Genomic DNA, 25,887 nt, shown 5'->3' with positions numbered 1-25,887 from the left:
GGCTGTTGTGCATAGGGTCGCTATGACTCGCAAATGACTTGACGGCACATAACAGCAACAACAATAGCACACTCAAATTATATGAGACAAAGTTTCACCATCCTTGCTTCTAAGGAGCCTACTAGCTGCACTTCCTACAAGACAGATTTATTTGTTCTTTTGGCAGCTCATGGTGTATTTTCAGCTTTTAACCAAGACCACAAGTCAAAGGCTTTGATTCTTCTTTGTTCTTCCTTGTTCATTTTCAAACTTTCACATATATATAAAGAATTTAATGCTGTAAAAGTGTAATGCCAATAATGCCATGACATGCCTTAGGCACACCTTTGTTTTTCAACTGATATCCTTGCTCTTTAGTACTTTAAAGATGTCCTTGGTAGCAGATTTGCCCACATTAAACCCTATAGATGGGAGCTCTGATGGCCTCATGGGCAATCAGTTGCACTGCTAACCCAAAGGTAATTGGTTCAAATACTCCAAAACGATGGACAATCTCTTCCCATATTATATACAGCCTCTGAAAACCCACTGAATGTTCATCTATGAGTGCATTCCAACCCAAGGCATGTAACAACAACAGACTTTATTATAGATGCTAAACTTTATAATTCGTCAGATGCTGGTACAAAGCAACTAACAATGAACCTTATAAACCTTACAAACTCCCTAAGATCTAAGAGCAACAGAATTAAAAGTCTATTTATGGGAAAGATTTGGCTAGTTTTCCATGATAATAAAACAAAAGCGTTTTCATTGAAAATGTGCTAATAACTGAAGTTGTGGGTGGCTGGTGCTGGCTGACCATTCTAGACTGAAGAAAGAAAATATTTCTCAAAAATGTTTGGCTTACTTTGAGCTAGTCTGTGTGATTATATGGTGAAGTAGATCCTGCACAAAATTTTAGTGAGTACCATGAACAACCTATATTACAGCAGTCAGCGAGGGCAGTGTGTGGAGTCCTCCAACCTCACTAAGCCAGGAGGCTGAATACTGTGTGGTAGAGGAACCACCCACAGTTCAGAGGCAGGCAGGGCTTCCTCCCCTGACTCAGTCACATAGAGCTGAATGGCCATGGACAAATCGTGCCATTTCCCCAACTCTGTAACTAAGACAAGAATACCCCCACAGAACTATGATGAGCTCCAATAAATGAAAATACTCAGACATTTGGCATCTAGTTTAGTTCCCCTTCCTAGCCTTTATGAGATGTAGAGCCCACATTTCTTCATCTGAATAGTGGCTCCTGGGATCTGGTGTCCAGTTGGAGAAGATTCTGTGACTTCCAATATTTTATGCTCTGTTTCTTAGAACCATTCTGTATTAAAAAAAGAAAAGGCAAAAGTCAGATTTATTAATAAATGTTAATGACACATGTTTTTCTTCCTAGCCTTATGATAGAAGTTAATAAACCCAGGGTTCTTGAGAATTATTTGTTAGCAAATGTATCTCTTACCTTTTATTTCATTTGTGAGGAAAAATGAATATAAATAGTAAAGCATTTCCACAATAATAATGCCAAGAAAAATAGTTTTCCCTTGCACTGATACTGTTTTCCAAATAGTCAAAAATTGCTCATGAAATTAAATACACAAAACTCATTGCCATTGAATCAATCCCAACTCCTAGTGACCATGTAGGAAGAAGTTGCACTACTCCCTTGGAGTTTCTGAGTTTGTAAATCTCTACAAGAGCAAACTGCCACATCTTTCTCCACTAAGCTACCAAGTGTCCTTAAAAAAAAAATTAGCAAACCATGAGATTATTTTGAAAGTAAATAGACTGAAATGATTGTGGAAAAGTGTTGCAATGTAATGTCACCTTCTAAAATACCATCTTTATTGTTGCAAGAATGATGTAGAAACATACAAACTTAATGTAATCCAAAACTATTTGTGTGCACGCATATGTTTATGACTTAATGTTTATCTGTATGTACATTTTATTTCTACTATCCTTTTGTTCTTTTAAATAATAGATCAATATCAACCTTTAGTATGATTTTATTAGAAGATTGAGTTTGAAGTCTAAATAATTGTGCATGCGTATCTTTTTATTAAAATATTTTAAACTAGTGCAAAAAAGATCCATATGTGTCTGTATTACTGTCCTCCTTGTAGAGCTACAGATATGACTTGTACAGTTTCATGAATTGCCAGCTCAGTAACCAGCCAGGTTCTGCATTCTAAAAGCTTTATGCCGCAAGATAAATGGACAAGTCAAAACTAACACAGCTTGATTTTAAGATACCAGGTGGAGGTGGCAATGCAATCAAGGGAAACATCTTGCTTTGATCTATGAATGCAGCCACTCGATGTGGCAGTGGTTTTAGACAATCTATCTGGAGCAGTGGAGATGTCAGTATGACAGGCCTGCCCATTCTGTCCCTGCATTGTACCACGCTTATAAGACAGTGAGCTTCATGAGATATTATCACAACAGCCAGAAGCTGTAAGGAAATAAAGTTTCTAGCAGGCACTAACATGGGTGTCATAACTCTTTTCAGGTAGTAGGTGTAACCTTGAAGAAAAAGTGGCACTGTCTTCAAAAAAGTGACCTGACCCTGGCTTTGGTGGGTTTTTTCTGCAAGAAATAAAAGCACCGCATGTGTTTATTATACATCCTTTCTAGCTGACCAATGCTTTGTTCTAGAGTTCAGCATGAAAGGACTAATTTTTGTTTTGTTTTTGTTTTTGTTTTTGTTTTTGTTTTAGTGAAATGGCATGTCCGTTGCTAATTCTAGCTATTCTAGTTGCACATGTAAAAACTATCTATGTGTAGTTTATGGATTGGTAGCATTTCAAATCAATAGTATTTGGAAAAATTGACCTAAAGTCTTTGAGATGCTTATCAATTGATACTGACTTTTTCTTAGCCCAAGGACAGACTTTTATTTTTATTTTGGAATATACCTGGTAACATTGGCTTTGTTCCTTTAGATATATCAGGAATTTAAATATAAGCATGCAACTTTGTTTATTGCTATATTATTAGAACTTTTCAGAGCATGAAAGACTTCTTCACAGATGATTTTACTCTTTTGGAAAAAAATGCTGCAAAAGAATTTGTTATAAAATATATTTAGTCTGTAAATGAGTATAACTTTTAAAGGTGTACAAAGCGTATAGTATATATCATAAAATGATTATTTTACATTTTGAGACAATGTTAACTAGTTCAATAGTTCATCATGTTTTCTCAGAATACAGATATGTATCTCCATTTTTGGAAATTCACATTACTTCATTAAAGAAACCTGGGATCACTATGCACCTCAATTTGTTATGCTGTGAACTATTGAGGTTCCCTTTATTTTTCTAGCAGTCATTTTATCTAAGTGTTGTGGCCATTTACACCGTTCAGGACACATATGAAGGTCACTGTTATTATATGTGCTGAAAAATCTCTAGTACTTGATATTCCATCTCAGAAAGAGTATTGTTATTCAATAAGGCTAGCTAGTCAAAACAAACCAAAGATGTAAACGTTTGATACTCTAAACAGATTCACACATTTTAGTATCTAGAACTTTATAGAAAGTTTTTCTATAAAACTAAATAAAAGCTGTCACTGTGATATTTCAGACGGCAACACTTAAGAAAATGGACAGTTTTCTTTGCTAGTGTAAACCTTTAATACTTAAAGCCTTGTGCAATCCCAAGATAATGGTAACATTCTTTTTATCACTGTATAGAAACAATCGATATTTATTAACCTCTAGAATTAATCATGAACCTGGATCTTAATTCCTTTTTCTGACAATGGGCCCATTATGTCCATTTTTGGGTGGTTGGGGTAATGGGGGTGGGGTGGGGTTTGTTTTGATTTTTTTGTCTATGATGTTTCTGTAGTCAACATTAGTATTTTAAGGAGGTTTATAATACAGTTCTCCTGTATGCTCTTGGGATACAATTATTTTCTCCAGGGAAGCTTTCCCAGAGACCTGAGAAAATGGGAGGTTTTGTTTTGAAAGGTTTAAAGATAATTTAATTTTTACATAGTATGAAATGCTTCTAATTGATCTGGGAAGAATTTACTTTTGTTTTTTCCAGCATTCCTAATACACTATCAAAACTCAATATTTGGTAAACTTGCAAGATGAAAAACCATCTTATCCCTTTACAACCCTTAATTCTGTGGCATGAGATAAACAACGAAGGTGTATGTGCATACATACATACATATTTACACATGTATTTTATATATATATATATATGGATGTGTGTATGTGTGTACATATCTCTACATATTGGTGCCTTTATTATTAGTTATCCTTTACTTACACTTGATTTATGAGATTCCCTGAAAGATATTTCTGTGTTTCAATTAAACATTCCTAATCTCAAAAACGTTGAAAGTACCTTTTCCCTTTGACCAAGGCTTTATTATTTCCATGAAATAAACTGGGTGAATTCTTGTGATGTCAGGTCACTGGAAACTTTTTAGAGCTTTTTTGATATTTTTACCCATTTTGTGCCCAGTCCACTCAAAAATGGCATCCTCCAAAGAGCACTCAACAGATGCTTTCTGTGGTGTCAGGTCATAATCCTAACCTTGCCCCAGATTTCTCATTGTCCTCAATATTTATAGATCATATCATTTTCTAAATGAACTTAATAGGCAATCCAAAGTGGTTTTAAACTGAGCCTACCAAAAAAAAATGTTCTTGTTAGGTTAAATTGTCTTAAATATATTTTACATATAAAATACTATGTTAAAATTAAATATGTCAGCTGTAAAGGTAATTTTTTTTAAAAAAGAGATAATTCAAAGTTCACAAATAATTTTTTTTCAGACTTTTTGTGTTTTCTCCTCAGCCAAAAGCCTCAAGATTCACTTCCAGCAGCCTACCTCTTCATTTATGTTGGATTGCTCATTAAACATTAGAGTATCTTGTAATAAATATTAAGTTAAAAAATTTCTCCTGACACACGTCATTGTTGATTTCACTGTTATAGGGAAAAGGCTCTAGGGCGGCAGATAAGGCTGTTGCCATGGTGATGAAGGAGATACCGAGGGAGGAGTCTGCTGAAGAAAAGCCCCTCCTTACTATGACATCACAGGTGGGCAGACCAATAGGGTTCCTGTAGGAAGCTGACATATGTTAATATATCAGAGTTTGTGATTGTTAACTAGAAACAAGCCAACAAACCATTAACTCGTCAACCAATTTTTCTTATAAAAAGAATTTCACTGAAACAATTATGCAAATATAAAATGAAAACCAAAATTGATTAAAAAAAGAAAATTCCGTCATTTAGTTACTTATTTGTGAATATTAATTTTCAATTACTCAACTTCAGCTTAAAAAGAAGAAAATGTACATGCAAGTAAAACATGTTACTTCTTTATAAAGGAGTCTTGATAATAACTTTGGGAAAGAAATAACAAGCTAATGGTACATTTGAACAACAATTCAAATTCCTATGAATAAATACAAGTTATATTGTATACATATGTCAGTTTACCAGTAGAATGCCTAAATTTTCTTAAATGTGAAATACTTTTATGTTGTGACTATGCATACTACATATATGTGTATACATATTTATGTAGATAACCAGTTTACAGGAATGAGCCAGAAGTCCCCGAGTCTCCATGCAGAAAATGGCATTTATGACCTCTTATACTTAGTGACCTTGACAACCAAAATATCATGTCTATTTTAAGCACATGAGGGCCATTTTCAGCATTTATTATAACAAGTATAGAAAAAAGTTTGCATTTGTATGCAAAGACACGCTTCGACTGAATCTTGTATGTCCTTAGGGACTTTTGAAACACCCTGTAAAATCCACATAAATATGTATAATGTGATCATCCCCACTCTGTGGAGCTACCAGTCTTAAATTCTTAAATTAAAAATATTTTACTTACATTTATCTTTTAATTTAGATTAGAATGTTATTTTAAACATTTCATTTTTTTCCCCTAATGCCATGGTAAATGTAGTGATTCCGTTCCCATTATATGAACATTTCTAGAATTGGGAAAATGTCCATTTACAGTGCTCATAAAGACATTCATATCACAAGCTATATTATGGCAACTTCTTTTTAGAATGTCAGCAGATCTTATCTCCAGCTGCTGTTAACATGTGTGGTTTTATTTCATTCTAAATACTATGTGATAAGTAGTGGAAATTATGACAACATGGCACATCAAAATTGAATAATAAAAAATTATTAAAACTCCCTAGGACTTGGATAAATTTTGAAGAAGAGATGCTTCTCTGCACATAGTAATAATTAAAAAGAAATTTGTTTTATTATGAAAACAGGCAAAAAAAAAAGAAATTTGTTTGGTATTTACCAAGTTCTTCATTCTTTTCTTAATCTACATGTTTTAGCAGTAATCACTTGCTTGGTAGAGTCCGATTTTTGTAGAATCCCATGTCCAAACCATCCAGCCCAGAGTTCCTCGGATGTGTGCCACTTGTGAGTTGAGGAATATTGAGTTTTCCAATAATGACAAAAGTCACCTAAATCAATAGCTGTGGCCTATCCAAATTTGAAATTAGCACTGCTGTGCTGCAGCATATGATCTTAGGACATGAAAATTTAGGACACACTTCAAATCCCCAAATTCTTTATTCCCAAAGCCATGCGGCTGTGTGCTTTCCAGTAGTCCTTTTCAAAGGGTCAAAAATCATCACTAAGCTTGACTTTAAAATTTCATCTAAAATACTACTTTTGACATTTTAATTTAGAAAATAAATTGTGATTCTTGTCATTTTCTCATATTCAGAACATTTGTGTATACCAAGTTCCTTCTTTAATCTCTGTCTAATGTTGCGTTAACTGTTTTTAAATGCTAGTTACAATTTTACTGCATGAAGATTATATAATGCTTTCTTTGATGCATCATAGTCTTATTACATCTGATCAGTTTATGAATCAGCAGACAGTTCTGATTCATAAAAATGTAATGCACCTGTTTTGTTGATAACTTTATGGAATTAATTCAATGACAGTTGTGATGCAATTATTTCTCAGTAAAATGCAGTTGTATTAGTTACGTACTTTTCCCACTATATACAAGTGGTTTCTTCCCTGTTATGCACTAGTGGTGTGCACAAGCCAAAAAGAAGCAGAATGATCTGAAAAAGTGAGTACTTGCCATGGTGACCAGCATTCAGTTTGTGTACCCATATCACATTATTACTCGTTCTCCTGTGTGAATGTATTAGTGTCTTGAAACATGTTCGTCTCAGTGTCTCCTGTAAAGTCCTTGACAACATAGTGCTCCATGCTGCTGAATACATCGACTCATCTTCATCAATGGTTTGTCGATGCCAGCTGCTCATGTCATGGATTCCAGATGTGTCTGAAACTAATATCTGCTCTCTCAATAATGTCTTTTGGACAATCATTTCACTCAAATGCAGAATAAGCCTCTGGAACACTGAGATCTTAGCTTATTCAGTAGCAGTTTATTTAACAGATTGTAAGTGCCAAAGAGTTCTGTATTAAGACTTGTCCTGAATTATACAAATGTTGTAATATGATTCTTAGTGATTACAGGGGTTTTGTCGTATTCTGGTCAGTCCATCCGCAGTACACTGAACAAAGCAAGACACTTAGCCAATGACCTGAACTCAGAAATTGCTGAACCTCTGAGAGTTGCTTTTCTTGTTTAACATTATCACTCTGTGTTAACAACATAGTAGGTGCTACATAAAAATCTCAGGTTCATGCAGTTCTTAACTAACACATATATCACATAATATGTAAACAAATGTATGTTAAAGAAGGGCTTGAAAAAAGGGGGGGAAATATGTAAATTATCAAGTCTATGAAGGGAGAGGGGAAGTCCGTCTAGACCTGACTTGTCCAGTGCAGTAGTCTAGTAGCCACATGGGACTAGTGAACATTTTATGGCCACTCTGAATTGAGAAATGCTGTAAGTATAAAATAAACACCAGACTTAAAAGACTCAGTGCCAGAAAAGGCAAGCTTCTTTATAGTAACTTTATAGTGGTTAAACAACATTGAAAATATATTTTTCAAAAATTGGCTTTAATGAATTCTTAAAATTAGTTTCACTTAATTTTAAACTTTTTAAATATTACTATTGGAGAGGTCTGGTGGCCAAGTAGTGAAGACGTGGGCTGCAATCCCAAAGGCTTGTGGTTCAGATCCACTAATTAGCCCCATGAAAAAAGGTTGGCAGTCTCCTCCTATGTAATTTACTGCCTCTAAAAACCTGGTGGAGGATGAGTTGTGGCTTGGTTCTGACTCAGTGGTGCTCAGCAACAACATGAGAAAATTTGAAATTGCAGGGTTCTCCTTTTATTTCTATTACACCACACTGCCCTACAATGGAATAATATAAACAAATCCAATTTGAGAGATCAAAGGAAAAACTATGGGCTCGATGCTATTGTATGAGAAAATGTCATTCCTCTTTGTAAGACTAAAGTTACTTTAGCAAACATATTTTTCCAATAAGGATCATTTTCGGATTTTCCCTTTAGTGATAGAACCTTGCTTTTTTAATTTTTTTTCACCTTTTTCCAATAGAGCACAATGTCTTAAACTATGTTTTCCAAGACTTCTTGCAAAATAACTTTCCCCTCTCCCTCAAATAACCTTGACCATTGCTTTTTTTTATTTAGTTTTTATGTTTGTGAAAGCTAAAAAGAGGCAATGCCCTTCACTGAAAGAACATTTTCAAGGCTATAAAAAATATTTTTATCAACAACTCTAAGTAAATAATTTCAGCAACTCTAAATAAATTCTTTTATTACTCGCTTCTTCCTGAGGATGGTGCTAGACAAAGTTTCTCCCTGTTGTCTGGAGGTTGTTATGAATCAGAGTTTCTCTAGTGGCAAGTGACAACAACTTAGAAACTTACTTTAGTGTTGGTATTACCAAGTTATAAATGGTAAGATCTTTCTTTTCATTGCTTCATTAATAGGTTCACAGTTTGTGAGTCCATTTAACCTGTCAGGAGAATATTTGTAGTTAACTTGATTGACAGGTCAGGTCAGGAAGTTGAAAGCTATCACATGGATATCCTTTACAGGAAGATCTGCCTGGGGCCCCTGGAGAGAATGTAGACAAATTGTATGGGTAGATGGGGAGTGGAATTATGAAATTTATAAAGTTATGAATTTTAGTTCACAGGAAATCAATTCTGTGGATTTTCAGAGTTGCCATGACAAAATTCTGAAATTCTCAGTATTGAAGGGATGGATGCCATCACTTGAATTGTCTTGTTTTTTTCAATAGACAAAGGATATTTATATTACTAATTAACTTCTGTCACAATATAATCAATGTTTATTTAGGTATTTTACAAAGCCCTGAAATTGTGGAACTAATAATGCCATCAACACATAACTCAGTTACAACATTCTAGATGAAAAGATATAACAAATAACACTTTAAATATGTCACAAATAGTAATCTTTAAATACACAAAGATATAGTCATATATTAAAAGTACATTTGTGTTTTTAGTCCTGTAGTAACAAATACATCTTGGAATTTTTTATTCTATTAATGAGGTAAAAAAGACATGGTATTTTACTACAAAATTTTTAATGATCATTAGAAATATGATATGTTTATCATCTATTTTAAGATGTTAGTTTCTAAAAAAAAAAGATGTTTCTATATTTTAATGTTTTACATTAATCTTTAAGTATCAAAATACTTACAAAAAATTTTGTTACATTAAAGTAACAGTTAAGAGCATGAATCTGAAGTGTAAAATTGCAGAATGTGGATTATTGTCCTTGTTTGAACACCTGAAATAAATTTGGTGTGGGCTTCTTAATGACATGAGTTGTTATGATAATGATACGCCTTAGCTTGCTATTTTAAATAAGACAGCTAAGTAATGTTTTTTAAGGATAAATAAATGTATACTTAATTTATAAAATAATTATTTTACATATACACTAGAATCCATATAGTAGGCTATATTAAAAGCAAATAACTTTTTACATATTGGTTGAATTGCTCCTGATAGTTTACATCATGTAATAATTTAATTTTTAGTATTAGAGAAATTTTAATTGAACCAAAATGAAGGTATTTTAAGATAATGTTTTAAGACAGACAATGATCCATTAAAACTGAGTGGTATAACATGATTTGTTCAACATAAAACATAATGTTCACATAAAAAAAGAAGCAATTTGGTCATACAATGGTTGATATTGACCACATCAACTGACAGGCAAAGTAAGTCTTAAGTAAATTGAAGACATTTGGATGAGTATTTCATTTACTACCTGTGACTACAGAGAAGCTATAAAGACCAATATTCTTTGAATCTTGATTGACAAGAAGCCCAGACATGCAAGCTTTCACTTCTTCCTACAGCTCATGTGTTTTCTTGTTCTTTCAGTCACTTAAGAATTATCTCTTGAAGGGTTCACCACTTCCCATTTGCATTGGCCCGTATCCTCCTTCCAAGTAATGCACTGTGTTGGGCTGACCTGCACAATCTTGACTTCTTGGTAGACGCTTTGATGTATCTTCCATTTGGAAATGTTCCTTGAGGTTCCACTGGACTTCCAAACACTGAAGAAGGTGTAACATTGTGAATGTGAACTTAGATTTATAGTTTGAAAACTACCAGGAAATTGAGAAATATTTCTGAAGACCACTGACCTCTTTATAAATTGGCCAAATCAGATATAAAATTGAGGATGTTCATGCAATGATTCTCTTGTACTGTTTACTATTCAGTTAGACTGTATAAAATCAATCTACAATTGTGCTGCCAAAACACATTGGTTTGAATCCAACCATTGTTTCATGGTAGAACAATAGATAGTCTCCTCCCATGATATTTACTGCTGCTGAAAACCCACCGGAGGGTCAGCAATGGGTCGGTTCTGACTCGACAGTACACAACACCACCAAAAGATTCATAATTTTATTGGGTAAATCTCTGCTCTCACAGAGGTGAGGAGATCAGGTAAAATGGCATTACAATACTGACTAAAGCACAGAATAATGGAGGCTGTAAAGAAGGCTGCTTGTTGCTGAAGAAAATTTCCCTAACAATTGTGCTGGAAGATCTGGGCCTTGAAGGAGAAATAAATATTTTTCATGAACAGAGAGCCTTAGAAATGAGCCATGTATTGAGAAGAGTCTGGAGGAAGATAAGAAATGGAAGATTAAGATGTAAAATAAATAAGACAAACTCCTAGCAATTAATGAAGTATGTCATTTTAATTACTTATAATTAACTGATTAGACCAAAATTATCACTTCAAGTCAGTAGTTCTAAAAACTGGAAACTTTTAACCCCCTTTTTATTCTTTTGGTAAGATTCATGATTCCTCAGTCCAAAGAATAGAGTAAGGGAAGCTCATAAAGTTCTTTACTGGTGATGAAATATTTCTAAAGAGAGTCAATAGGCCCTGGTTAATCAAAGAATGAAGAATAATAAATGAAATACTTTTCACAAGTCAAGTCAGCAGGGACAACCAGGGGCATTGGCATTTCCCCCCCTCTGTGACCCAAAAGATGTATTCATAATCAAATCTTGATTTGGAAACCCATAAAAATGTTCAAAGCTGAAAAGGAGATCACAGAAAAATGCTATTCTTACCTATAGAAATAAAGGCAGAATATGAATTAAAACAATAGTTCCTAGATTCATCTGAGGACACAGTTTATATTCAATTATAGGAGACAAATTTTTTTATGTCTTCACTTTCTGTAAAGTCCTTATTCGATTTGATAACCTTTTCCTAAATGCCTTTTATAGTACTTTATTTGAAGTAGTGAAGGATAAATATAAGGTAAAGCTTTTGACCTTAAAGCTTCTAAGAAAATATTTCTTTACATTCTTAATAGCTCCTACTTAATCTTTAATATCTTCATCAAAGCCAAAACCTTGTCAGGTCCCAAAGTACCTTCCCATATTGTTCATAATCTGGTACTTCCTCTTCACCCTTGAAGCTGCTATTGTCCCTCTCTGTTCCCCAGAGTATGTATATCCAACAGCCAAGATGCACTCCAACTTAAAAAACTGACTCATTTGTTTCTGTGAAAGTCAGAGGAAGAGCTGAGTTTTGAAGACTTGACAGTAATGAGTCTATTGGTTAAAGTTTGAACAAAGCAGAAAGAAGGCAGTAGGCAAGGAGACAGGAACCCAATGAGGCAGTCTTAGGAGAAGCCTGGAGAGGCCATCCTTGAGTTCTAGGTCCTCGGAAACAACAATCTCCTTCCTGTGACATTCCTTTCTTTCGCTGATGAGTGAACCAGAAACTGCTAGAGATACTTCCTCTAATACATAATCCTGAAATGTGAATGAAGTAAAGAGTCTCAAAACACCCTCTTACCTTTGTTAAAGCAGATTTGACTAAAAGTATCATACATCTCATTTGAGTGTGCCTTTTGTCTTTGTTTTCTTGCATTTTAACATTTATAATGACAAAGGTCTTTGTTTTACAGAATTATTATCTCAGATTTAGACTGTTCTTCAGAGTTTACAACTGAAAATATCTCCAGAAATATAACATTTTGAAATTATAGACAAATTAAATCTACTCTGCGCATCAATCGGAAGCAGGAGTGGCATCCACTTCCTAAATACCATGTCTCCAGAAGCTCTATGAACTTTGATAAATGTTGATGGTTGTAGAGGGGCTTCAGCCTTTTGTTTATAGGGTCTCTATGAGTTGTGCTCAACCCAAAGGCAATCAACAACAACTACACATCAAAGGAAACCCTGGTGGCCTAGTGGTAAGACACTGCTCTACCAACCTAAAGGCATGCAATTCAAATTCACCCACTGCTCAGTAGGAAAGAGATGGGCAATCTCCTCCCATATGATTTGTAGCCTCTTAAAATCTGCTGGAGGGTCAGCTGTGAGTCAGTTTTGACTTGACAATACAGCATACAACAGTGGCACATCAGTATTCACTGGATGATTAAGGGTTGTACACAACTACTCACAGAGCTATGATTTAGGATTACATTTTTAGTCTCTTTTTTCACACAAGAATTTCAATTTTCAAAATGTATTCATCTCCAAGACAGAGCACAAGAAGATTATTCATGAACATTGTTACAATTTATATAATAATTGATATTTTTCCATGTCATGGCTAAGAAGATTCAGTTATTCTTAGTTCTCTTCCAATGAGATTAGATTTTTCTCTTCAGAGACATAAAGCTATCAAAGGTCTGGTCATGACATCATGCATTCATAATCATACTTTTAAAGACACAGTTCTATGGTTGAGTTTCTCATCTTTGCACCTTGTTTACTGTGGTTAATGGGCCAGTAAGACTTTAAACCCATGGCCAATAGTCAGATTGCATTGCTGGGTAATTGCAAACCTATTATAGTAATGTCAGTGAGGAAAATGTGGTGTCGTATCAGATGGTGACTTTCATCATTCATGAATGCACAGCAGAATCAGTCTCACTGACAGTCACAGCTATCAATTCCAGAACGTGGGCACTATTTCTCAAGTTAGGACCATGAAACTAGTTAGGACCATGATAAGATGAGTGCATGATACCAAACACATATGATTAAAAGAGTAAATTCTACCAGGAAATCATAAATGGATGCATGGGTTGGACTTTTTAAATAACTATCACGTATGCATAATTTGTACATGAACTACCTGTAAATAGTGTACAGATTCTAGAACAGAAATCACATGATTCCTTTTTCAGAATAGCTCCCAGAACCAGTGATGTTTAACCATTTCTTCATTGTCTAGTACTTTATAGTCTCTACCAGTGATTTAAATGACGTTTTTAAAAAAAATTTTTAATTTAAAATTTTATGCCAGAAGCTCTTCTCAATTTCTCCTAAACTCAGGCCATGGCATCTACAAAAGTTCAGATATATCTTCTCTCCAAAACCTGTGAGGCTCATACTCACTCTGTTCATCTGTCAATGTTAGTAGAATGTGCTGTATCCAAGAATTTCAGAATCCAGGAAGTGAAATGAACTAGAGTTGGAGTATCACTTTGTAAGTTAACCTACTGCATTCCAATGGGTTCTAACTCCTAGGCCTTCCACCAGATCTCCAAGCTGTAAATCTATATGCTGAAGAGATCAACCTTATTTCTTCTGCAGAGCAGCTTGTGGATTTGAATCCCTAACATTTCTATTGGCAGCGCTATGTTACAAACTACACCACCAGGGTTTAAAGGAGCATGGTTTTAAAACAATTGCTAAGAACAAACAACCTTGTATCATTTGATTTCTAGAGATATCTGTGAGTCCATAAATACAGAAACGTGGTTGGTGCTAAAGCTTACAATAATTGAGGAAATGTTTATTGCTATAATATGAGCACTAAAACAGAAAAGGACATTTTAAAAAGCCTATCCCATGATAATATCCACAAATTAAAATGTATGAAAATCGAACTGCCAACTTGATGTCAAAATCATAAATGTTAGTGGAGAGCTGATACTTAGCCTTGTTTATATAATAGCATGGGCATGTCAAAATGCCAACTGCTCCTTGGGGTTCCAGGCCCCAAATGACTACTAAATGCTTCCATATTCTGCTTTCAGAAATAATAGAATTGCATTTCTTTTCCTTCTCATATTAACAACTATTTAGGTGCCATCTTCTGTATGCTCTAAGCTATAATGTCACCAACACTGTGCCAAAGAAGCAATGAAGTAAAAGCAAGCAGAGTCACATACAAATAATTTTACTCACAGTACTTCATTTGTTTCTGTATAGCTCTCAAAAACACAGCACTGCAGAGAAGTATTTAAAAATCCAGACATTTTGGCACATCTTTTTTTTTCTTATAAAGCACAAATAAAAAGATCCCTAACCTTCTATGCCCATTTTAGGAAAAACTAATGAGAACTCCATACCAAACTCTGACATTTAACTGCAGGATGCACAAGTTGTGCATCATGAATGTATTTGTTTTCTTTAACCATAGAAAGAGAAGTTGAGCCCATGTAAATTCAGAGAGGTGCAGAGTAACAGAGGAAATGCTTGGTTGCTGCTGGGTATCTAGGGAACCAAGCTGAAAGATGTCTGAAATTAGAGACAAAGCTACTGGGAAAGTAAAATGGAAATGATAGGAATCTTTTTTCACATACTGATTTTCACAAATGGATCTCTTGGACAACAGCACACTTAATGGTGTCTATCTCCTATTATAATATTCTATTCATTTAAAAGTAGAGTCAGCAAAAGAAAGAAGAGCCCTCAGTGAGATGAGGTGGCCCGTTCAGTGACTGCTTCAATGAGCTTGAGCATGGCAGAGATCAAGCATGGCATAGGGTAGGGCAAGACCTCACTCTCTTGTTCATAAGATCTCTATGCGTCAAGGGCAACTAAGCAGCACCTAAAAACAAGATAATACTTGCTGTTCACTACCAAAGTATTCCAAGAAAATAGAAGGCTGTGTACCTGACTTGAGCTCTTGAAGAGGGGGAGAAAGGACAGCACTTATTGATATAGATTGATCTCTATGCATGTAGCTCAAAGACCATGAGGGGCAGTGCTAACCAGAACACTTGAGTACCAAGTCAGAAGTTACTGTCCCAGGCTTAGTGAGAACTGTTTGTCCAAGCAGGGTGTACGATTGGCGCATCGCAATTATGACTTAATAGTTGTTATTTTCTACATATTGAAATTAGAGACCAATTCTAAAACAATTCTAGAAAGGAGAGGGAGGCTTGAGCTTTGAAATTGAAGTTGGCTGCATTAAAACTATCTTGATAGCGCTAAAAGGCTCATTCCCCACCCTTTAGGTTTGTTTTGTTTTGTTGTGGTTTTTTGTTTTTGTTTTTGTTTTTTCATTTCTTGTCCCATCCCAGTATTTATTTACTTAATTATCCCGTCCCCTTTTGGTAGGCTTGCTTTTCTCATTTTGTTGCAAGGCTGCATTTTGATTCATCTGATTCTGCCATGTAACAAAAGCCCTCTGACACCTGTGTTCATTTGTTCTCAGCTGGTGAATGAGCAACAGGAAAGCAGACCCCTCCTGAGTCCCTCCATCGATGACTTTCTCTGTGAAACCAAATCGGAGGCAATAGCAAGGCCAATAACGTCCAATACAGCCGGTAATTCTTTTGCTTTTAACTACTCTGAAAGTCGAATTAATTCTAACTATATTCAAATTTCTATTTTCTTCCCACTTTGAATTGTCCATGGAAAATTATGTTTACAAACAAATGAAACTTTGAACATGCTAGACAGCGTGAACAATAAACTTTCACTATGTAAGAAACTGCAATGTATATGGCCGAGCCAATTTTGCTGAATGCAGTATACCACTATTAGCAGTGCATCATCTTTCTATGCATATTTTCATAGTTACTTCTTCACTGCTCAAATCTCTATTATAAATGTAACTGTTTCAGAGTTGGGTGTTTGTGTTGTTTTTTTTTTCAAATGTTCTTGCTAATCTTAATTGTTCCTGGAAACATTGTGTCACAGAAGTCCCATAAAATGATAATATGAACAGTCAAGTAGACCCAAATGGCTATTGGAATAACCTAGATCTTTGGGTGGTGTTAGCTTTCATCAGGTCATCCCTAACTCCTGGAGACTTTAAGCATGAAGAGGTATAAGAATTGTGATCCATAAGGTTTTCATTGACTGATTTTTTTTAAGTTATCACCAGGTCTTTTTTCCTAGTTCCTCTTCATCTAGAAGTGTCACTGAAACCTTATCATCATAGCAGCATTCAAGCCTCCACTCATAAACTGCATTCAGGGTCCATTGGTCAAGTATCACACTCTCTCTTCCATGTGGATGACTACGGGTCTACCACTGAACCACACATTAGCCCTCACTCCCCCATCCTACCCATGGACCCTTGTGGTAATAAGCTAGTTTCATTTAAAGTATATGTTATTTGAATAATGAATGTGAACATTCCTCTGGAATTTAGCATGCATGAACAGTAAGTCGTGATCTGGCACAGTGCCTAGCATGTGTGGGCACCCAATAAACTCCTTCCAGTGACTGACTACAGGCTGCCACAGGCAGGAATTATACCTTATCAGAGGCCGTATTTCTGCATTTATTTCAGTCAGTCAGTGTTCATATTCTATATCAAAGGCAACTTACTCAAATAAGGATGAAAAATGATGTTCGAATCAAAGGACAAGTGTTACATTGGATACGCAGCAGAGTTTAATAGGGGAAAAAAAGCACTCACATACTGCCTCATTAAATGTGCCTCACTTCACCACTGTGGCCCCCAGCTTGCTATTTGCTTGGTTTTCATTATACTCCTAGTAAAGAAAATTACAAGAGAAAAAAGTTGTGATTTTTTCCACAATTACAAAAGCAACTGACACAAGATAAATGTACTGCTGTCGAGTTGATTCCAACTTCTAGCAACCCCATAAAACAGAGTAGAATTGCCCTGAGAATTTCCAAAACTCCATCTTTTCCCTATTAAGTAAGTATTTTAACTACTCTGCACCAGGGAGACACTTTATTTGGGATTTGAGTCTCCAGGTTCTGATTTCAAACCTCATGAGTTCATATGATAACTCTGCCACTTAGCAGCTCTGTGTCCTTGAATGACTTCCTTACCTGAGCCTCAGTTTCCTTATATGTCTTATGATAGGAAGACCGGTACCTCTACAGGAATCTCTGGGTGATGCAAGTGGTTAGGCACCGACCATACTACTAACTGAAAGATTGATAGTTTGAACCCATTCAGAGGTGCTTTCAAAGATATGCCTATAAATCTGCTCTGAAGTTCACAGCTATGAAAATTTCATCAAGTAGTTCTACTCTGCACACTTACCTACACATAACACATATAAGTTGCCAAGTGTTGCCATTAACTAACAAAGATATATCTCATTGGCTAATTGGCAAGATTAAATTAAATACAGGCGTACTTCAGAGAGATTGGAGGTTTGATTCCAGACCACTGAGATAAAGTAGATATCTCAATAAAGCAGGTCACATAAATATTTTGATTCTTGGAAAGATGGGTCCCCATAATATTCAGTGCCCCCATTTGGAGAGTCAGCTATGAGTCAGTCCCAACTCGATCATATACTAAATTTATGTTTATGGTACACCATAGTCTATTAAGTACCTAGTCTCATTGCTGTCCAGTCAGAAACAACTCATAGCTGGCCCTCCAGCAACACTGTAAATTGTAGAGGAGGAGATTACCCATCTTTCTCCTGAGGAGCCACTGAAAGACACTGCTTTCTAGTTGGCATAGCAACACCCTACAGGCTGTGCTAGCTGGCTCTAATTGTGCAGTAATGTACAGGGGGTGGGGGGGGCAAGTGTACAGCAGCACTTTAAAAAGTTTAAAATATTGGAAGAATTACCAAAATGTAACACAGAGACAAGAAGTAAGTACATCTGTTGGGGAAATGGTGTGCCTGTAGATGGTATGCAATACAGAGTTGCTACAAATTTTCCATTTGTAAAGCATGAAACACAGTGAAACAAAGTATGCATGTATTTTCCATAAATACTTAATATAGTGTAAGCTTTGGTTGGTATTGCCAATACTGTTAAATATCAAATGAAAAACAATTTTCTTTCAAATTCATTAACTTTTTTGTATTACTACCATGCAACCATTTTCAAAATGCCATTATTTTAGTAACAAAGTAAGATAAAATTGTGTCTTGAAAATTTTAAAGAGCAACAAAAAAATTAAGCAATTTGAGATACTATCAGGTCAGACTCATCCTTCTGATCTATGACACTGGAGCTCACCCCTTGGAAAAACCAAAGAGTTAGCCCCAGGATAAAAAAAAAAGAAAGAGAGAGAGAGAGAGAAGCCTTGTTTCTCTAAATGCAGGCAAATTGAAATACCAGTCAATCAAGGAGAACTGGATGCACTGAGATGCTTTGCTCCCACTGTTCTAGAATGCCTCAGATCCTCATACAGTGCCTTATATCACAGTCATTGTTGATGCCAAAACTAAGTCACTTAGGAAGGACCATCCTGAGGAAGATTTGACTCAAAAGCTACTTTTTGTCTTAATTCTTCCAACATCTGAAAGAGCCAGCTGTTAAATGTTGATATGGGGAGGGGGGAATCAAAAGAGTAGGTCATTGTTACAGATTGTCCACCACAGTAGGGGCTTGCTTAAATGATGTTCTTCAACTGTGCATTCTTTTCTCATCCATGACATTCATTGCATAGGGTCTTTTGGGGTTTTGTTTTCAGTACTGAAGAAAAACTTTTGCTTAGTAATGCATTATTTACCTTTAAAAACACATCTGAAGGCAAATATTAGCCTTTTTTAAAAAACCTTTAAAGAATACAGTTCTTAAGAAATATCTCTTCCAAGAGTCAGTCAAATGACAGGGTTTATTTTTCCTGTAACTTTAAAGAACATACTTACATTTTTCATCCTAGAATTCAGTTCTACCTGATTTGATTCTGTAACCATGTTATAGAACAGAACTTCTCCACAAGGGTTTCTTGTCTATAATTGTTGCATAAGCCGAACAAATACTTTTACTCTGGTGACCATCCTTTCGCTTAGTTGTTGAGTATAAATCACTCATACCACCTAGAAATATCTCAGAATGTGGGTAATGGGCTTAATTACATATTCCAGGGAAAAGGGGGAAAGGCTGTTTAAATTATTTAAGTCTGATTTGTTTGCCATCTCTGAAAACATTGTGCCTGAAGGACGTTGCTTTGCAATCACTGAGTGAGAGAATATCAGCTGTGTTCTGGAATGCCCAGTGGCTCTCAGAACAGAACAGAGCCCAAACAGCATCTTGAACCATCTTCTTTGACTGAGCCAGTTAAAGCCACTCCTTGTTCTGTCATCCCTGATATTCCATGTAGAAAGTCACTGGAAAGTCCGAGGCTCACTACATTGTAATGCTTTCGATAGCATTCTACGTAACAAAACAACAAGAGAGGGCTTCAGGATACCTATTGCCATCAAATTGATCCTGCCTCACAGGATCATGCAGAACAGGTTAGAACTGCCCTCCAGGGCTTCCAAGGCTGTCACCTTTACAGAACCTCCACCACATCTTTCTCCCATCGAGATGACAGTGGGTTCAAACCACTGGCCTTTCAGTAGCAGATGAGCACTTAAGCACTACACTGCCGGACTCTGAGCTTAATAATAGGTGCTCATTTTGTATGTTATGTTATGTTATGTTATGTTATGTTATGTTATGTTATGTTATGTTATGTTATGTTATGTTATGTTATGTTATACATCCTCCCCTCCTAGGTCCAACTTACCCAGTATCCACATACTTGACTTCTGGGAGCCTTCTAGTTCAATGTTATCTCCCACCAGATATTCTTGAGATAAACAGAAGCAAGTACTTAAAGTACTCCCTTCCATCCTTAGGGAATTCCACCCAATGGAATTAAGTCATAAAAAAAGTTTTTGAAATAGTCATTTAAATCATGTCTTGTTGTTGTTGTTGTTGGGTGCCATTAAGTCATAGACTACTCTTCAGAAATGGATGCCACTCCTGCTTCCAGGCTTAAGTAATGTCTTACACTACCCAAATTGAAAATAAATACATACATACATAAAAATTTTGTTAAACAAAGATAGTTGTTGTTATTTTTATGTGCCATTGAGTAAAAAATGACTCACAGCAAACCTTCTAGTGAATTTTCAGGGGCTGTACATTGCACGGAGGGATATGTCCCATCTTTCTCCTGTGGAGCTATTAATGGATTTGAACTACTTACCTTTGGGTTGGCTGTACAACTTTACCACTAAGCCACCAGAGTCAAATACACATTATGAGCTGCAGAGGGCTGGTATACTCATCAGGTTCAGGTACAGTTCAGAGAAAATTGGGGAATGGCATTGGTTTTGGAGAGACAGGCCCACGTTTGAGTCCCATAGACACAATTTTATTAATTTCCTATTGCAACTATAGCAAATAATCACAAACTTAGTGCCTTAAAACAACACACTTTATTACCTTGCCATTCCAAAGGTGAGAAGTGTAAGCAGGGTTACATCCCTTCTAGAGGCTCTTCTTTATTATTCCCCCTGCCTTTTTGGCTTCCTGAGGATTCCTGCATTTCTTCATCTGTGATGTAGTCCTCTTGTTGTTACTGTCAGCAGTTCAGCACGTTCAAATCAGGCAATCAATCTCTCTGTCTCTTCTTGCTCTCCCACTTTTTTATTATGTTTCCCTCTGACCACCATTCCCATTCTCATATCTCCTTTTCTGTCTCTAACTCACTTGCCTCCACATTACAAGAGCCTTTGTCATTAGATTGAGCCCTCAGGAGAATCTTTCTATCTCAAGATCCTAATATAATTACATCTACAAAGTGTGTATGTGTGTGTGTGTGTGTGTGTGTGTGTGTGTGTGTATGTGTGTGTGTGAGAGAGAGAGAGAGAGAAAGAGAGAGGTAGAGAGGTGAGGAAACATTGTTACAAGTCTCAGGGATTGGGGCATGAACATATTCAAAAGATCATTATTCTGTCTACCATTCTAAATATGTAACTTTTGTACGTTACTTAATAGCCCCAAGCCTCATTTTTCTTACTATAAAATTACAGCATCTATTTCATAGAGGTATAATGAGAATTAAATGATAAAATATTTATAGGCATTTAAATCCAAACCAACACACCCACTGCTGTTAAATCAATTCCAACTCATAATGACCCTATGAGCAGCACTTACTATATTATGTATATGTAGCCTTAGTTGTTATGCTCCTAACCAAATGGTCAGAAGTTCTAATCCACCAGCCTCTCTGCAGGAGAAAAATGAGGCTGCCTACTCCCATTAAGATTTAATGCCTCAAAAACCTGACGGAGTGTCACTGTGAGTTAGAACCAACTCCACAAAGGGGAATTATATGCAGTTTCTAAATTGTTTTTGTAGTTATTTCTAACCTCATGTCTACTCTGCTACATACTATCACTGGAATCTCTAGTACAAATAAGTTTTTCTATGAACTATTGCAAGGCTTCTTTCACTGTTGTAAGATCTTTAGACAAAGCAGTTCATTTGATGAAGTAGTGTGATCCCTGTTTGAGTGGGAGGAATCCTAAGGGTGTGAGCACTAAGAAGCTTGTTGAACACAGCTAGAACAGGGCAGGGTCAGAGTCTGACCAGAGCTGCTTCCCCTCTATGCTGTGTTACCCTACTTTGTGCACGACGGCTAGGTAGCACCAAGACATGCAGATCAGGTATACAAACTAGAGTGAAGAAGACAAAGTCCTATGTGGGGCAACTGGGAAAACACAAATTCCTTCAGAAGCCACTGAGCTGGGGGTCTTCCTTGTGCAGCAGAGGGAAGGAAGGAAATGACTTCTTTGGGCAACAGAATCATACAACCCATGAAGCTGTGGGTGGTGACAGGCTGTCCAAGAAGAGAAGTCTGTATCTGTGAAGAGATTGTTCCCAGAAGACATTTCACTGGGTTTATATGCATACAAACATATATTTTCACATCTACCATAAGAGGTCAGAAAGGCTTCTAGGAGGCACAAATCATTTGCATTTGTCTGCTAACCTAAAGGTTGAGAGTTCCAACCCACACAGCAGCAGCACAGAATGTGGTCTAGTGATATTCTTTTTTTCTCCCTTAAAGATTACAGCCAAGAAAATCGGATGGGGAAGTTCTACCCTGTAACTCAGGGGTCACCAGGAGCTATAATCAACTTGATGGACTTTAGCCTGTGTGCTAATTCCTTTAAATGCACAGATAACCTGGCCCCCAAACATTCATATGCCCAAGAGAATCCTTAAAATGGGGTTAGAAAAATCAGGCGGGCAGACAAGCTATTCCATGCCAAGGCCTGCAACCTCTAAAGGTCATATGGAGAAATAAGATACTTTTCAGTGTTAACTAAAGGACACACTCCTGCATGCAGAATAGGGCTTGTCTCCCTCCAGAATATGCAAGTCTACACACACATAAACACACACACACACACACACACACCCCCTTCAGTGCTCTTGAAATTGAGGTCCTTTGGGAATCTCACTGCTTCAGAGCTTGCCATTTGAGCTCAAGCCACTCCCTCTTTCAGCTGAGGAGTAGGTAAGGCCTTTTGTGCACACTGGGCATTAGTCTCACATCTTCTGGAGAAGGAACAAAGAGACAGAGAGCTCAGAGCAAAAAACACAGGAGATGCTCAGAACACTTTGGAGGGAAAACAGCAGTGCTGAGCCAAGATTGAATTAGAATCCACTCTTCCTGGTAATTTGTTTGATCTAAATGGTGAGAAACTGAAGCAGAATTAAATTAGTACTTGTTGTTGTTGTTATATGCCATCGAGTTGCCTGTGACTCATAGTGACCCTATGTATAACAGCTCTGAACCCTGCTCCATCCTGAGCCAATTTCATTGTCTCTGACACACCTCATTCTTCTAGTGTTCATAGAGTTTTCAGAAGGCTATTTAAAAAGTGAATGCCAATCCTGCTTCCTAATCTGTACTAATCTGGGAGCTCTACCAAACCCTGTTCACCATAGGTAACCCTTATGGCACTTGACACACAAGTTTCACAGCCCTTGGCATCACAGAACCCCAAGTTAGCTCAGCACAGAAAACTGACAGACAGGTGCTGTACCACTTAGAACAATGTTCTCCCCAACCACAATTAACACCAGGCCCAAGGGCCACAGGCCCAGGGGCCCAATTGACTTTTAAATACAAAGGACTGCCCACCAGGTCTTGATTGATTTAAACCAGAAGCTTCCAGCCCACAGGTGATTGTTAACCAAATCCAAATGACCAAGCAGCTTTCATTTGATTGTTAATGATATAAACAAACAACCAAGCAGTTTATACCCAACTTTGTTATTCCATAACAAATGCACTGGCAATAGACAGGCAAACTATTCCTGTGTATAAAGAAGTTTGCCACAAAAAGAAATCCAAAGGAGATGATTAATTTCTAATTGTACGAGAAGAAGAAAAAGACATTCGTGCCACTCTGGAGATTTTAATCAACTTCCTCCACGTTGGGACTAAACTCCTGTTGATGTAGCAATGGCATGGAAATTCCTGTTTAAGCATTCAATGGCTATGAAGTATGTGGCGTGCTAGCCTATCTGGGATGTTTGCCATGCTGGCATTTTAGACCTAAATCCAGGCAGCATGGCTCAGAAAGCCAGTTCTTTTATTCCACACTCAATGCTTCTTGGTCACAAAATACTCCTCCTATCTCAGCATCTCAACACTGGAGAGTGGCTCCCAGCTCATCGAGAAGGCTGTGATGAGATAAGCTGACATAGGCAGCTATTTTATGATAAATGCCTTTGCAGGACGCTCTGTGGAACCACTACCTCTGTCTCTGCTTCCACTTTACTCCCAGCAGGGTTTCCTCTTTCTGTCAGTGTATAGATCTGCTTCTAGCCTGAAATAGAAAGGAACAGAGAAAATGTGAAGAGATAAACAAAAAAGAAAAGGCAATAAGAAAATTACTAATTTGCCAGCAAGCAAGGAATAGAAAAAGAACATGTCTCTGGAAACTCTATGAACTTTGATAAATGATGTTACAGGAAGAAGTCGGGTCTTTTGTTCTTAGAGTCTCTATGAGTCATGCTCGCCTCAATGGCAATCAACAACAGCAACTTATTATATACCAGGGAGCTCCTGTGACTTAATTGTAAGGAATTGTGCTTACAACCTTTGACCTCAGGCCACTCTATCAGCTGGGTAACAGGCAAGGCCTTTTTTATACATCAAAGAAATAAGAAATAGAACTCATTTAGTGCATGTTTTATGCGGGGGAGCTCTGTTTGCTTAGTGGTAAGGAGTTGCACTGACAACCAAAGGCAGGTAATTAAAATCCAAAACGGATAGTCTCCTCCTGTGAGATTTATAACCTCTGAAAAGCTGCTGCAGCATCAGTACAAGCCACTTCCAACTTGATGGTGCATAACAACATTGTCTGCCTGCACTGTGCACATTGTAAGGGAATCTGTGACGTAGCGTGCTGCATGTTGGATGGCTGACTAAAATGGTGTCCATTCAAGACCAGCAGCCACTACACAGGAGAAATATGAGCAGTTTTCCCCTGCAAAGATGTGCAATATAGAGTTTATTTAGCACCTATTGTATGCCAGGGAGCTCTGTTTGCTTAGGGCTAAGAGTTTGCACTGAGAACCCAACAGCAGATGATTCAAATATAGTAGTTGCTCCATAGGCGAAAGATGGATAATCTCCTTCCATGCAGGTTAGTCTCTGAAAATCCACTGGAGAGTCACCATAAGTCAGAACTTGCTCAACACCTGTGGATAAGTTAACTACATACATGAGGGAACATAAACCTTCTATAGTGCCTAAAAGACCCCAAACTAAGTCAAATAAGCTGCTGTGGAGTCAGCTGTGACTCTTCATGGTCTCATGTATGTGGAATAGAACTATTCCTTAGTCTTCAAGCATGTGTCCTTTCAGAAACATATCAACAATTAATCTCTCATTTTGCAGGAAGCTGAAATTCAGAAGAATCCTGGAAATTTCTCTATGTCACCAAATTATTAAGCACAAAGAGACCTGGTTTTCCCACTTTACTAACCAACATATAACCAATTGTGGCTTGTGACTATAAATAAAGGGGATTTTTTTTTTAAATTTTTTATTGTATTATTTTTACGTGTACCATTGATCTGACTGGTACAGGAGGAGATTGCCCCCTCCTTCTCCAGCAGAGCATCTGGTGAATTTGAACCGCGTACCTCTGGGATTGCAGTGCAGCGTCTTGCCAGTAGGCCACCAGAGCTCCCTTAAAGGGGATTTCTAAGAGTCACCTTTGACACACTCTTCTCAGAATCCCATAGCAATGTTTATCTTGTGAGGGTGTTGACACTACTCAGAAACCTTGGCTGTGAGCTCAGTTGAGCCCTGTCCCTACCATGAGTGCAAAGGGGAAGCAGGTGGAAGTGTTGAGACATCGTTAAAACTCCATTCCCACCAGAGGAGAAGCTGAGAGAGCCAAGGAAAATGGTAAAGGCTAG

The 25,887-nt window shown here is 36.9% G+C and overlaps 1 protein-coding gene across 10 annotated transcripts in view; it reads left to right on the top strand.

Annotated features, from left to right (window-relative positions):
- Window positions 1–25,887, top strand: part of PEX5L (peroxisomal biogenesis factor 5-like) — a 408,894-nt gene that overhangs the window by 243,847 nt on the left and 139,160 nt on the right. For 5 of the 10 annotated variants that reach the window (XM_006884037.1, XM_006884039.1, XM_006884036.1 and 2 more), the window contains 2 exons: window positions 4,956–5,060; window positions 15,917–16,028. In XM_006884037.1, coding sequence (XP_006884099.1) covers window positions 4,992–5,060; window positions 15,917–16,028 — 181 coding nt within the window. In that variant the 5' untranslated portion in view covers window positions 4,956–4,991. Of the gene's footprint in view, window positions 1–2,503; window positions 2,570–4,955; window positions 5,061–11,666; window positions 11,687–15,885; window positions 16,029–25,887 lie in introns of those variants that run through there. The other 5 variants (XM_006884041.1, XM_006884038.1, XM_006884035.1 and 2 more) reach the window with 3 other exon arrangements.

Source organism: Elephantulus edwardii, unplaced genomic scaffold (assembly GCF_000299155.1).
Source record: "Elephantulus edwardii isolate Elephantulus edwardi_28Jun2011 unplaced genomic scaffold, EleEdw1.0 scaffold00031, whole genome shotgun sequence".
NCBI lineage: Eukaryota > Metazoa > Chordata > Mammalia > Macroscelidea > Macroscelididae > Elephantulus > Elephantulus edwardii.
This window is presented reverse-complemented; position numbering and strand designations above follow the sequence as displayed.